Source organism: Pantherophis guttatus, chromosome 3 (genome assembly GCF_059756535.1).
Source record: "Pantherophis guttatus breed Tessera chromosome 3, ASM5975653v1, whole genome shotgun sequence".
NCBI classification, from domain to species: domain Eukaryota; kingdom Metazoa; phylum Chordata; class Lepidosauria; order Squamata; family Colubridae; genus Pantherophis; species Pantherophis guttatus.
The window spans coordinates 141,508,812-141,521,871 of record NC_142065.1 but is presented as its reverse complement, the minus strand read 5'-3'; the positions used below and the strand labels follow the sequence as shown (position 1 = coordinate 141,521,871).

The 13,060-nt window shown below is 41.9% G+C and overlaps 2 protein-coding genes across 2 annotated transcripts in view; one reads left to right on the top strand and one right to left on the bottom strand.

Annotated features, from left to right (window-relative positions):
• LOC117674761 (MARVEL domain-containing protein 3-like) overlaps positions 1 to 2,862 on the top strand; it is a 28,374-nt gene extending 25,512 nt beyond the window's left edge. Inside the window, exon 4 of the mRNA XM_034432946.3 lies at positions 1,181 to 2,862. Within this exon, the coding sequence (XP_034288837.3) occupies positions 1,181 to 1,872 (692 nt within the window). The 3' untranslated portion in view covers positions 1,873 to 2,862. The remainder of the gene's footprint in view (positions 1 to 1,180) is intronic.
• A 4,841-nt stretch (positions 2,863 to 7,703) lies between these two features.
• The window catches only part of PHLPP1 (PH domain and leucine rich repeat protein phosphatase 1), a 183,907-nt gene continuing 178,550 nt past the window's right edge, over positions 7,704 to 13,060 (bottom strand). The window contains exon 17 of the mRNA XM_060691135.2: positions 7,704 to 10,119. Coding sequence (XP_060547118.2) covers positions 8,947 to 10,119 — 1,173 coding nt within the window. The 3' untranslated portion in view covers positions 7,704 to 8,946. The remainder of the gene's footprint in view (positions 10,120 to 13,060) is intronic.

The following is a 13,060-nucleotide window of genomic DNA, read 5'->3' as shown; positions in this document are numbered from 1 at the left end:
TCACCAAGTTTGTGTTGCTTTTTCATTAGTTCATTGTTCAGTTGTGATTTATTTCACCCTTTGCAGTACTTTTTCTGTCTTACATGCTGGTGTTTCCTCATCCTTTTGTATGTTACATATAAAGCTTTAAATTTTTGGAACTTTGGGAAAGTAAACATGTGATGTTGAATCACATGAGGGTGAAACTGTCAGATGGCATGTTGTTCTGAGAGAGTGAAGCTATCACATAATCAATGAAGTTGTGAAGAATTCTTCTTTTGAATTGTAGCAACATGTATAACACATTATAAAGATGTTCCATTATCAAGGCAGAGTTGAGGAAGCATCTTAGATGAGAAGCGAAACAACTTCAAAGAAAGAACAGAAAGTCCAGTTGCTTCTTGAAAAAAAGCACCTTTGGGACATGTTGCATTATAGTTAATTTGAAAAAAGTTAAATCATGTGGGCTCAGTCCAGTTGGGGCCAAAAGATCCTATTATATGGTTCTGTATTGTTCTATTCACAGAATAAAGTGCAGATTGTATCTGTGAGTGGACACCACAGAAATAAGTCTATTTAGATGAGCCTAGTATACAGGACATGACATCTCAACTTTTGCAGTATATGTAGCAGTTTTACTAAAAATAAGGAGACAGCACCCAAATATAAAATCCTTCCATCTTTGATCTTTAGCAGTAAGTGCCAGTATCAGTTATTCAATCCATTAACTTTTTTTAATAAAAAGTTTTTTATTTTTCAGTTATAAAGATAAACATTCCATCTTTCCTTAAGCAGTGTGTCATCTGGGTACAAGCATCTCTGTGCAACTTCTTTCACCATTTGCTACATCATTCGCATTCGCTTAACATTATTTCTCTAAATTTAATGTTATATTAAACAATTAAACATTGTAAAGCTCGTCATTTTCTTCTTAATATCTTCTAGCGATAATACCATATTAACATTAAACATCATTATTCTCATCATACATGTACTAACTTTCTGTTATAGGAGATACTTGTGGGCATAAGAACCCACCTCGAAGTTCTGCAGAAAGAGAGATAGAGCTGTAGCAATAATAAACTGCCCAATTATACAATATTATTGCATTAGTTTCTAGATGCATTTTTACAGAATGAAAGATAACCACATCCAACGGATTTATGGCGGTGTTGATTCCCCATTTCTTTTCCTCCCGCAGGTGTCTTGCAGTTTATCGAAGTCACAGTCAACATTTTGGTGCTGATCTGCATAGGAGCAACCCAGGCGGGGATCTCTGGTTTCACTTCTCTGGGAGGCCTAGGCTCTTTCAACATTAACTCATTCTATAGTCCATTTCAGGGGACTGAACTCCAAGAGGTGACTGAGCTGGACATGCAGTACAGCCAGATGAGAGCCCCTTGTGTTTATGGAGGGGTAGCCTTCAGTCTGACAATGATGTGCCTAACGCTTCTGTTTCTCATTAGTGGAGCAAAGCCTATCCATCACCTTTCCCTTGGACGGCTTGCTGCCGAGTGTCTCTTTGACATCCTCGCCTGCCTTGGTTATATAGTAGCTGTTGGCCTCTATCTCCACTTCGTCATTCAAGTCAACGCCACGGATGTGTGCCTGAAGAGAGAAAGACTATACGCAAGGCGAGGTTACACCTCAATGAATTGCAGCGTGCAAGGCGGGGATGCATCCGTGGCCCTTTTCGGCCTGGTGGCTGCTTGCCTGTATTTTGGAAGCTTGGTGGTCTGCATTCTCACCATTCGGGAGGTCCGGCAGTTTCAAAAGCAGCGGGACAACAGTCGTTATAATCTTGAGAGAACCTACAGGGAAGACAACCATCCGAAACCCTACAGGAGCAAAGAAAACATACACCCCGAAAGGACTTTTGGCACACTTGTGTAATCTACACCAGGTAGCTCAATGAAGCCAGACTTTAAAAAAAGATATATATTTTTTGCACAGACAATAGTTGTATAATATAATATCAAAGGTGTATTTTAAAAGTTCTTCTTCCTAGCTAGGAACTTAGTTCTGTAGTTAGTTCCGTAACTATCTTTTTGGAAAAAGGGAAGGAATTGCAGAAATGATTTTCAGGTTTTTTTTTACCTGGATATATGTTTTTTCAATAAGAGCTCTTCTGTATCATTGTCTTAAGATCTCACCCGGACGTGTCCCTGAAATTACCCAAGAACTTAAATTTGCCTTGAAGATATCTAACCGTAAAGATAGTAAGATAGTTATTGCAAAGAGTGAATATGTGGAAGATCAGTTGTTTTAATTATGTATTGATTATACTATTTGTAAATGACCCAGAAATCAGTTACTGGCTCCAGATTGAAACTTAATGGTGTTGACCCATCAACATCATTAACACCATATTCAGAAATTTCTTCTTTCTAAGTGCCTGACTGAATAGGAAATCTGGGCATTAGTTCTCTATCATTTAAGTACATTGATATAGTACATCTTGCCTGCCTTTGTGCTCTTAAAGTGCCTGAGACAAATCCCCAGCTATGATCTAGGCTTGTTATTAGGTTAAACGCAGTTCTCACTAGTAATTGAGACAGATTTGGGGCTGGTAGAATGCTCCGGCATCTGATCTGCTGATTGCTTTGGCAAGGCTCCCATGGCCCACTGACACTGGTCATTGGTCCTGGCCTTATTGCTTTTTAAATGGATAGATCAGCCTTTATACACAAAGACTGCGTTATAGCCACAACTTCCTAATTTCCAAGAAAGTCAGGAAAGGAGACATTCTGGGCCATGCCTCATACATTACTCTGTTTCATTTCATTTCTTGGATTTGTATACTGCCCTACTCCTGAAGGACTCAGGGTGGTGAACAGCCACAGAATAAAACACATAAATACAAAATTTAAAAACAGAATAAAACCGAATTAAACAATTTGGCCGAGACAAAATTTAAAACACCCAATAATTTAAAAACAAATTAAAATTTACATTTTAAAGGGGAAAGATTGCCTGAAGCAGCTTTGTTTGCTGCCTTTATAGAACTTAAAAAGAGGGTTTTGATTCAGTATCTAAGGAAATACCTTCATATTAATATTCCAGGCTAGAAACTGGGAGATTGTGAGTTCTAGTCCCGCCTTAGCTATGAAAGCCACCTGGGTGACTTTGGGCCAGTCACTCTCTCTCAGCCCAACTCACCTCACAGGGTTGTTGCTGTAATAAGAGGAAGGCATATTAGATGTGTTCGCCACCTTGAGCCATTTATAAAGAAACATAGATATAAATTAAGTAAGTCTCCTGTGGGCGCATCATTTCTACTCCTCATACATGCATTAAATTATGGCGCCAGTCTGAGGTAAAGTTGTAATGCAGCAGGACGTCTTTTAGAAGCAGGAAAATGAGGAAACAACGATCTCATTATTATTCGGTTTTTATGGTGAGGGTATTATTTACCCAAGGAACATTATGTCCCCAAGTATCTCAGAAACCCGCTACAACATTGCAGTTTGCTGCCAAACATCAATTTTTATATTGAATATTTTATCATTCTGTAAACTGCCCAGATTCACTCCAATAAGTGATATCAAGAGCACATAAATTTAATAAAATAAAATAAAAACCATTTATCTGTTGTAACTACTGTGTTTTATTATTTTATTATTGATGATTGCAGTGTTGTAGGGGTTAAGGCACCAAGCCTGAAAGTGGGAATTCTAGGTCTACCTCAGGCACAAAGTTATGTGAGGGACTTTGGGCCAGTCATTCCGTTGCAGCCCTAGGAAGAAGGCAACAGCAATTTGGTTCTGAAAATCTTGCGAAGAAAACTATAGGGCCGTGATGGTGAACCTATGGTACGCATGCCAGAGGTGGCACACAGAGCGCTCTCTGTGGACACATGAGCCGTCGGCCCAGTTCAGCTCAGTCACGCATGCGCATGCACCTCCTGCCGGCCAAACAGGTCTTTGGGTCTCTGCCACACATGTGGGGGTGCATGTGGGGGCCACACACGCATGCATGGGGGGGGGTGTGCACACATGCAAGAAGGATGGGGCATATGGGGACATGTGTGCATGCTTGGGAGATGGGGCACATGCGCGGGGGTGGGGCGCATGCGGTGACCATACATGCATACACGGGGATGGGGTGCATGTACGGGGGGCCACACACACATTGCATTTTGGGGATTCATGCACTCACACTAGCGCTTTGGGCACTCGGTCTGGAAAAAGTTAGCCATCACTGCTATAGGGACTTGCTTAGGCGATTGCCAGAAGTCAAGAGTAACTCAAAGTCTGTTTTTAAAAAAGGTGATAGCTATAGAAAACATTTGCTTGAATTTCAGACACAAGCTTGGTCAGTAGTCAGCACCCAAGACCCTTCATCTGTTGCTAAATTACTATTTTGAAGATCTCATTGCATGTGATCATCCACTCAATTTCCAGCTGGGGCTGCAGGACCTTGTAATTCAATTGAACAATCGTACTTCATGTTTGGCATGGCAGGGTTTATTATTGTGCAAAATATTTCAACTTTGAAGTTTCAGAGTGAGAAATTGTAAATTCCAACATTAGTGGCCTGGAGGTGGTGGTGGGTTTTTTTTGCAAAATTTAATTAAGTTTATTATAATATAAAATATGGATAGAAACAAAAAATCAGAAAAGGACAATAGAAAAGAGAAACAGTGCAAAAATACAGAAAGAAAAAAAGCAGTGACTGCTGACTTTTTTCAATGCAATAGAATACAAAAAGAAGTTACAACCTCAACTTTTGGCTTTGTGTTTCTATTAAAGCAGGCGGTACAAGTAGCACTTAACAACCACGATTGGGTCCAGAATCTCTAAGCCATGGTTGTTAAATGAGTTGTGCCCGAGTTTACAACCTTTTTGGTCATGGTCATTAAGCAAATCACTGAAATCATTAAATAAAAGTGGCTGTTTAGTGAATATGTCTTTCCTCATTGAATGCTTTTTTTTAAGAAGATCCCTGGGAAGGTTCCAAATGGCAATCAGGTGACCCCAGAAATTATGCAATTATTCTAAATACATGCAAGTTGCCAAGCGCCGGACTTTTGATCAGGTGACCACAGGAATGCCGCGGCAGTCATAAGTTGTTCTGATGTAGGCTTCCTGAGAAATCATAAATCACAATTTTAGTCCCAAAAAAACTCTTTTATTGAGATGGCTGTGAATTATGGTCATTCACAACCCATAAGGATTCACAAACAAGTCTATGAAGATTCCAACAGATGTCTGCTTGAGTTGACATAGTCTTTCAGGGTAATGTTGATAAGCACCCACCTTTATCTTCCTTGAAAAGCTGTCAGAGACCTAATTGCCAATTAGTTTTGCAAGGCCAAACGAACACAGAGTCAAAACGGACTTCTCAGAGCTTGAATTGACTATATGAACTAATTGCTTCCTGCAAAGGCTCACGGTCTTATGGGAGGGGCCAATCAACTCCAAGCCTTACTCCTGAGTCACCCTTTTTTCCTTAATTGTTCTTGCCTTCTGGCAGCTCTGCGCATGCATGCACTGGGAACAGGCTCACACTGTTCTTCTGTCTCACTGATGTCAGATTCCGCAGGCTCCAGAGGCAGCACATTACCAGATGGCCCTGGCCCCCACTCTGCCTCCGACGCAGAGCCTTCGTCCAAGCTTCCACCAGACTCCAGGACTGGCCCATGTTCCTCTCCAACCTCCTCACTGTCTGACTCTGCTGCCAGCTCCACAAGCCGCCGGCGGACCACAACAGTAAGTCCCTTTAACCAGCCCTATGGTAATTTTGAACAGTTGTCAAACAAATGGCCGCAAGTCAAAGACTTCCTGTATTGGGGAGACTCTTGATAGACATGGATTCCCATCCACTCTGGATTCATTCCTTAGCATAGAATGGAGATCAGACTGGCCCATTCCTTGTGGATGAGTTGTGGCAGCTCCTACATGGGAGGAATGGTCCCATCGTTGTCTTGCTTTCTTTCTCAAAAACATTTTAAACCATCCATCAAAATTCTTTTTAGCTGCCTCCAAGGGTTGCGGCTCTTTTATAAAAAAGTCCCAATCTCCCTGGATAGGCAGTAGGAATTCTTGTTAGGGAATGGGAACATTGCGTGGCGGAGTAGCTCCAGGCTCAGTCCTCTCCAATTTTCTTCAACGTTCATATGAAGCTCCAGGGCAGGTCATCTTGTCAGTTTGCGTAGCGATATTGTCAATCTAAAATAAAACCCTACCTACTGTTACAAGACCACAAGCTACGGCGTTTGGCGAAGCATTTGACATCCCTGTTCTCTTGTCGTACAAAGAGAAGCAGATCTGCAGTGACTCATTCCAAGATTAAGCCGATTCTGTTTAGCACATTGTCATGGCAAAAAAGAAAAACGAACATAAACTTATCTTCATTCATCTCCTGTGGGGGAATAGTTTCCATGCAATATGTAACATGTTTGGATTGAAATTAAAATTCCCTAGATAGAAAATCTCAGCTTTAAATCATTTAAAATTGATTCTCATTGGGATTGTTAAAGCACAGTCCTTTTAAAGTCCTACCTGGATTTCCTCTGTCCCCTGCTCAGTTTCTCTCTTTTTCCCCAGTCTTTCACATTTTTTTCTTTTGTCTTCCTTTTCACTTTTCCCCTTGTCTCCTCTCTTCTTTCCTCAGTTGTCTTCCTCCCTCTGTATTCTATCCAATCCAACAGAATGCTAGAATGAAATGATGTAACAGAGCTTGGCCATTATCTACCCTCAGGACGACAAACATGGGTCAATATAAAAGATGTATACTGAAATGGAAGTAAATTAGAAGGCCAACCAATGTTTTTGAACTACCTTTCAGGGACCCTCCCATATTTTACTCAGAACCCTATGGGATGCAAAAGAGTAGTATTTCCAAAAAAAATAAAATTGTTTTTTCTAACAAATAATTGGGTTCATTTTGTGCTCCATGCAGTACTCCGACTGACCCACTCAGTTTGACTAACTAAAGCAGGGGTTTCAAACTCGTGGCCTGTGGGCCGGATGTGTCACACGTTGGCCACCCCCACCCCCAGTTTAGCGAAGGGGGGGGGTGTCGCAATATGTCATGTGATGTGATGCCGCGAGTTTGACACCCATGAACTAGAGTCTTCTTCCACATCATGGGAAACTGGTATCTCTTCCTGTCTTTTACAACATACCTTGATCCCTTCTTGGCACTTCAAATTTCTAAGCTTGTTCCATTATCTCATGTGTATCTCAAATGACAAAGTTGGGAATGAAGTAAAACTGGCCGTTGAGCACAAATCTGGGGGGGGGGAATCCACTTTCATTCAATCCTTCCCATGCAACTAAATGTCCTTTCCACAATTTAACTTTGTTTATATTCAGTTTTTATTCCAAGAAGCTCAAGGCTCCTGACCCATTTATTCTCAGAACTTATGTGTTGAATGCTACCAACTGGTCCAAGATAATTTAATGAGCTTCATGGCTCTTTGCAGCTTTAAACTCAAATCTTTCACCATTTATTCTTGTATTTCCAGTTTGTTGGCAACATGGCAATTTCCACAATTTCTTCTTGATAGCAAAATACTATCTTCTTCATTCTTGAAATAAGAGTATCTTTCCTCTTTCCAATATGGTAATTCTTTAATACTGAGGACAGGGTAAGGTTAGTTTAGTTTATCAACAACTGTTGTGATAAAAATGTGAGAATCTGAACTTTTCACTGTCAAGCCTGCAGATTATACACATGCACATGTGTGTTTATATAGACATACCAGAAGGCAGCAAATATTTGTAAATTTTTATATTTATTATAACAAAAATTATGACATGTTCATTTGTGCATTCTTCTTTAATATAACTCTTGGTATGTAAATGATCTACAGTAAATGAACTCTATACAATCATGCTGGTTGTGACAGCAGGGAGGAACACACAAAAATGTGCCAAAAAAGTTAATGGTGAAGACTGAAAAAAAATTAACACAAGGATCTGTAGCCCACTGAAGTCTACCCAGCTTGTTACAGCTGCTCCTGCTAATTTTGTGTGGATCGGAATCCAAAAATGTCGTCATTTGTGGGCAACTTCACATGAGAACACAGTCCGCCCCCCCTGCTGACTTGGGCCCAGCCAAATCAAATGGCAACCGGACATGGTGGTACAGACACAGTAGGTCATCAGGGCTTCCACACATTTTCACCCACTGAGAGGGCTATATGTTGATAGCATTTTCCTGCCCTCCCAATTTGGTGGCATGAATGTTAGCTTTGACATACATGCGAAAGCTCCCGGGTGTAAATGGAAACAGGTGTGTGTGTGTGTGGGGAGGGGGGGGGCAAATGTCAGTTTATTAGGTTGTGCCCTCCTGCCAGGTCTACAAAAACATGTGAAGCATCACTATACAACACTGAGTTATTTACAGGAATTTCCCAATCAGCTGTTCTCTCAGAGAAAATTAGTGAGTCTCAGTGACTTAAAGTCACCTGAAAGAGTAAAAGCAACTCCTAGGAGTTAGTCTCCATAATTCTACAAATGTCTATCCATTTTCAAGACCAAAAAAGCCTTTTTTTTTCTCTCAAAGAAATAACAGTATTACAATATTACTTAATCATTTAGCACTGGCAATACTGCCCTGTTTTCCAAACAGATAGAGGAAAGAAAAAAAAAAAAGAACAATTTTAAAAAATATTACATCAACGTCATCATCAGTTTCTTTGTAATATATTAAACCTTTTGTATTTTAATTTTTCTCCACTTGTTTTGTACACATCTGATATGTTAAGGAAGGGGAAGAGTTAAACTAGATTAATTTCTAACCAGTGAAGCATCACTAGAAAAAGGGGAAAAAAAGAGACGAGAGTTGGTGATCATTACAGCTAACAAACAAGAAGCAGCTGCACTTCTCAGTTAAAGGGAAGGATCTGGAAGAGAAAGTGGAACAAAAGCTTTCTTCCTTCCTCACCTCATTAGTGTAATACAAACCTAAGGAGCTTCCAGCTCTTAATGTCTTGTTAGCTTGTTTCCCAAAGCTCCGTCATAGTGGCGTGTCGTAATAATCGGGCAGTTGGTCCAGCTGATATTGACGCTGTTGCTGCTGATGCTGCTGTTGTTGCTGCTGCTGCTGTTGTTGTTGTTGTTGTTGCTGCTGTTGTTGTTGCTGCTCGTGATGTTGCTTCATTATCTCCTTCACCTCCTCTTCAAGCTCTGGTGGGATGATGAACTGATCGTCTGGATCTGGCTGAGCTGGAGCGGCAAAATAGCCCCCCGTCTTCCTGAGTGGTGCATCGGCTGCTACTTCAATTAGATTGTGGCTCCTCTCCGGAGGAGCCACTGAGCCGTTGCCTCTGCGGCGCCCAATCGTGCCAGTGGCAGAAGCGTCAGCCTTCCGAAGGAGGCACGTGTCTTCTTCATTCGCACTGATGACAATGCCTTCGTCAGTGACTTCCACTGGGGCCTGCAACACCATCTGCTTCTCCTTTGCTCGGCCACAGTGGATGTCCACTTCCACTTCGACTCTGCTGCCATTAGAAAAGACCCCTTCAATTGGTTCCTCGTCATCGCTGTCAAGGCCATTGTCTGAAAAGGCGCTGGAAAACGTAGCACTGGACAGCTGCCTTTGGAAGGAGTTGGAGAGGCAAACTGGGTGGAGCATACAGCGCTGTTCATTAGGGTAAGCGGGGCTGTTTTCGTTCATGGTTACCTGAGGTGGCTCGTCGGAGGCCGTGGATCCAACCTCACTGCTCATTTCGGAAGTGGAGATCTCGCTGCTGATCTCAGAGGCCATGCCGCTGCTCGATGAAGGCATCCCCAAAGCATCAGAAGGCTTATCTTTGATTACTACGTTGACAGACTGGGGGAAGCTACCTGGGCTGGGAGGAGGGACCCCATTTAACTCACAGCAGCAGAAGCTGTCCTCAGTTACGTTGAGCTGAACCACCACCGCACTGAGGCTATCATTGCAGCCATAGCTCTGAGCCAACGTGCAAAGTTTCTTGGCAGCTCCAAGGGCATCGGGCACGTTCCTGACAGCCTCCACAGCTTCTTCGATGGAGAGACTGTCCCATAGGCCTTTGCTACCCAGAATGAAGAATTCATCCTGAGGAGTCAAAGTAATGGACTGTACGTGGGGGCGTGGAACAACACTTGGGTGAAGAAAGGTATATCCCAAAATCCTTGTTGAGTCTGTTACACCGTTCACTTTGCCATCCTAGAGGAAGGGAAAAACATGTTAATTGCTTAATGTTGTTTTAAGAGCTAAATAACAGCTCTTACTTGGGGGAGAGGAGGGATAAGGTTTGACTAAAGAGTTGGATTTAGAATCAGTCCAAGCTGTTAGTACCTCTGAGTAGTGTGGACCATCATTCTGGTCCACTGGCAACTCATCTAAGAGAAATATAATATTTGCAATATCTAGGATGTCCAATAATTTTAAAAGAGGCAGAGGGGAGCTCTGTGACTTCAGAATGGATGGTCAATGTTAGTCTAACAGCAGGAAGTGATTTTTGTTGGAAGTAGTTAAAGGGAGAAGGGAACCTTATCATATCTCCCTTCCTGCCACTTTTGAGAGATGAAGTTGAATTTCTATTACTAATAGCAATAGAAAAGTAACAGATCTGCACCATGACTGATATTGGGCAGATTAAAACTATAGGGCTTTTTCTCTCTGTAGATCTTTCACATTGGAAGTATGCAAAACCTTTCAAATTCAAAACATTCTGACCTCAAAAGCCTGTCCAACTTTGGTAATTTTAAGACTTGTGAACTTTAACTCCCAGAATTCCCCAGGCAGCCATCTTGTGGAGTTGAAGTCCACAAATCTTAAAAGTTGCTCAAGGTTAGACACCTCTGCTCTACGTGGATTGTTCCAACTTTACCAAAAGTGTTCCAATGTTGATCAATTCCTCTGGAAATGTTTTGAGTTTGAACAAGACCTTTTCTGAGCTTCAATTTTATTTATTTTTTTAAATGTATCATAAACTTCTACTTGTTACCTGCTGCCAGTAGGCTTGTGGTAAAACAGGAATCCACAATTGGCCCACTGACCAGTTTAATAATTATTTGTCACTTCTGCATTTTTTTTTAATGTTTGCATCTCTTTGTCATTGAATATCATCGCTTCTTCTGAATCCTACTGATATATAGAACCTAGAGAGTGTCGAGACTCAGAAGGTAAATCGCTCAATCAATCAGAATGTAATGCTTAGTTTCTATGAAACATAACACCAATCATTCAACCACTGATTTCTGCATATTTCTGTAAAATATTTCAACAGAGGTCTTTAGTGGTTTGTGGCAATCTAGCAATGAGCATCAACGTTCTGGTATTTGCCTTGCTACTTTCACACAAATTCCACTTTGCCTCCTACTTTTCTAAAAACAGTCTAGAGAAGCAAGCAGATTCCTGAACGTTGTTTAGAAGTTCTCTGTGACTTCCTGGACAACTTTATGTTGAGATCTTGAAAGGATGTTTTTTTTCCAGGAGAGCCACTCTTGATAAGATTTGCTATTGTCCTAAATCATCTCCATTTCATGAATATGACACTGACTGGTTCTGGAGTTTTACAGATGATGTTGTAAAATGAAGCCTTCAGAAATGTCTCTTTAGGGGCATGACATGTCTCTGGCAGCTACATAATAAGAACTTCATTGTGATGAAGGAAGTCAAAGTTTATACCATATATACTTCAACTCTTATTGTTCACTGATGTACTCACATAACTGGCCCTAGTTATCCCTTTAATTGGATGGATTTTAGACTCTGGCACCCCACATGTTGGATGACATCGTTAACGATATAAATATTATCGAGTGATTTCTTCTTCTCTTCTGAAGAAGTCCCTTTCTATGTTAGTAGGAAGCGCTATGTCCATGATAGCAAACCTATGGCATACGTGCCACAGGTGGCACATGTAGCCATATCAGTGGGCACGCGAGCTCAGCTCTAGTGCACATGTGCATGCCGGCCAGCTGATTTTTTGGGCTTCTGGGCTCACCAGAAGTAGGGAAACAGGTTGTTTCCTGCCTCTGGAGGGCCTAGGGGTGGGGGGTGGGGAAGGCATGTTTTTCTCTATTACCTGGCTCCAGAGCCTTTCTAGGAGTCTGGGGATGGCAAAAATGGCCTTCCCCCCACCCCCCGAGGCCTTCCAGTGGCCAGAAACAGCCATTTTCCAACTTCTGGTGGGACTGGAAGGGCTGTTTTTTGCTGTCCCCAGCCTCCAGAGTCTCTCTAGCAGTCTGGGGAGGACAAAAACGGCCTTCTCCACCGGAGGTTGGCAAACAGACTGTTTCTGGCCTCTGGAAGGCCTCCGGGGGTGTGGGGAACACCTCCCCACACTCCTAGAAAGGCTTTGGAACCAGGTGAGAGAGAAAAACGGGCCTACCAGGCCATCGCGTGCCAGGAGTGGGGGGAGTGGGAGGTTCATGCACACATGCGCGGGGAGCATAGAATTATGGGTATGGGCACATGCGTGTGCGAACCCCCCTGCTACAACCACCCCCGGCATGCGATGGCAAAAAGGTTAGCCATTACTGCCCTATGTGATTGTGAAGCTCTGATAACATTCAGTGGCAAAGAGATGCAAAAATCCAGATGACTTAAAAGTGAAAAAGTAATTTTTCACAGAACTGTAGCTGGTGAGAAAAAGTGGCAATACCAGCTACATGAAATAAAGCAGCGGACTGCTTACCGAAGCAGGAATTAAGGACACTACTGGTAGTGGTTGACTTAACGACCACAATTGAACCCAAAATTTCTGTGACTAACTAAGATAGTTGTTGAGTGAGTTTTGCCACATTTCATGACCTCTCTTGTCACAGTTGTTAAGTGAATCACTGAAGTTGTTAAGTAACACGGTTGTTAAATGAATCTGGCTTCCCATTGACTCTGCTTTGAAAAAGTGATCACATAACCTCAGGACACTACAAATGTCATAAAATGAACCAGTTGCCAAGGGTGCGAATTTTGATCACGTGAGCATGGGGATGCTACAATAGTGCTAAGCGTGAACAATGTTCACAAGTCGCTTTTTTTCAATCCGTTGTAACTACAAATGATCACTAACGGAACTGTTGTAAGTCAAGGACTACATGCAATGGCAACTGATACTCAGCATCAAATAACTCTTAACATACCATCCCTGTATATGTGG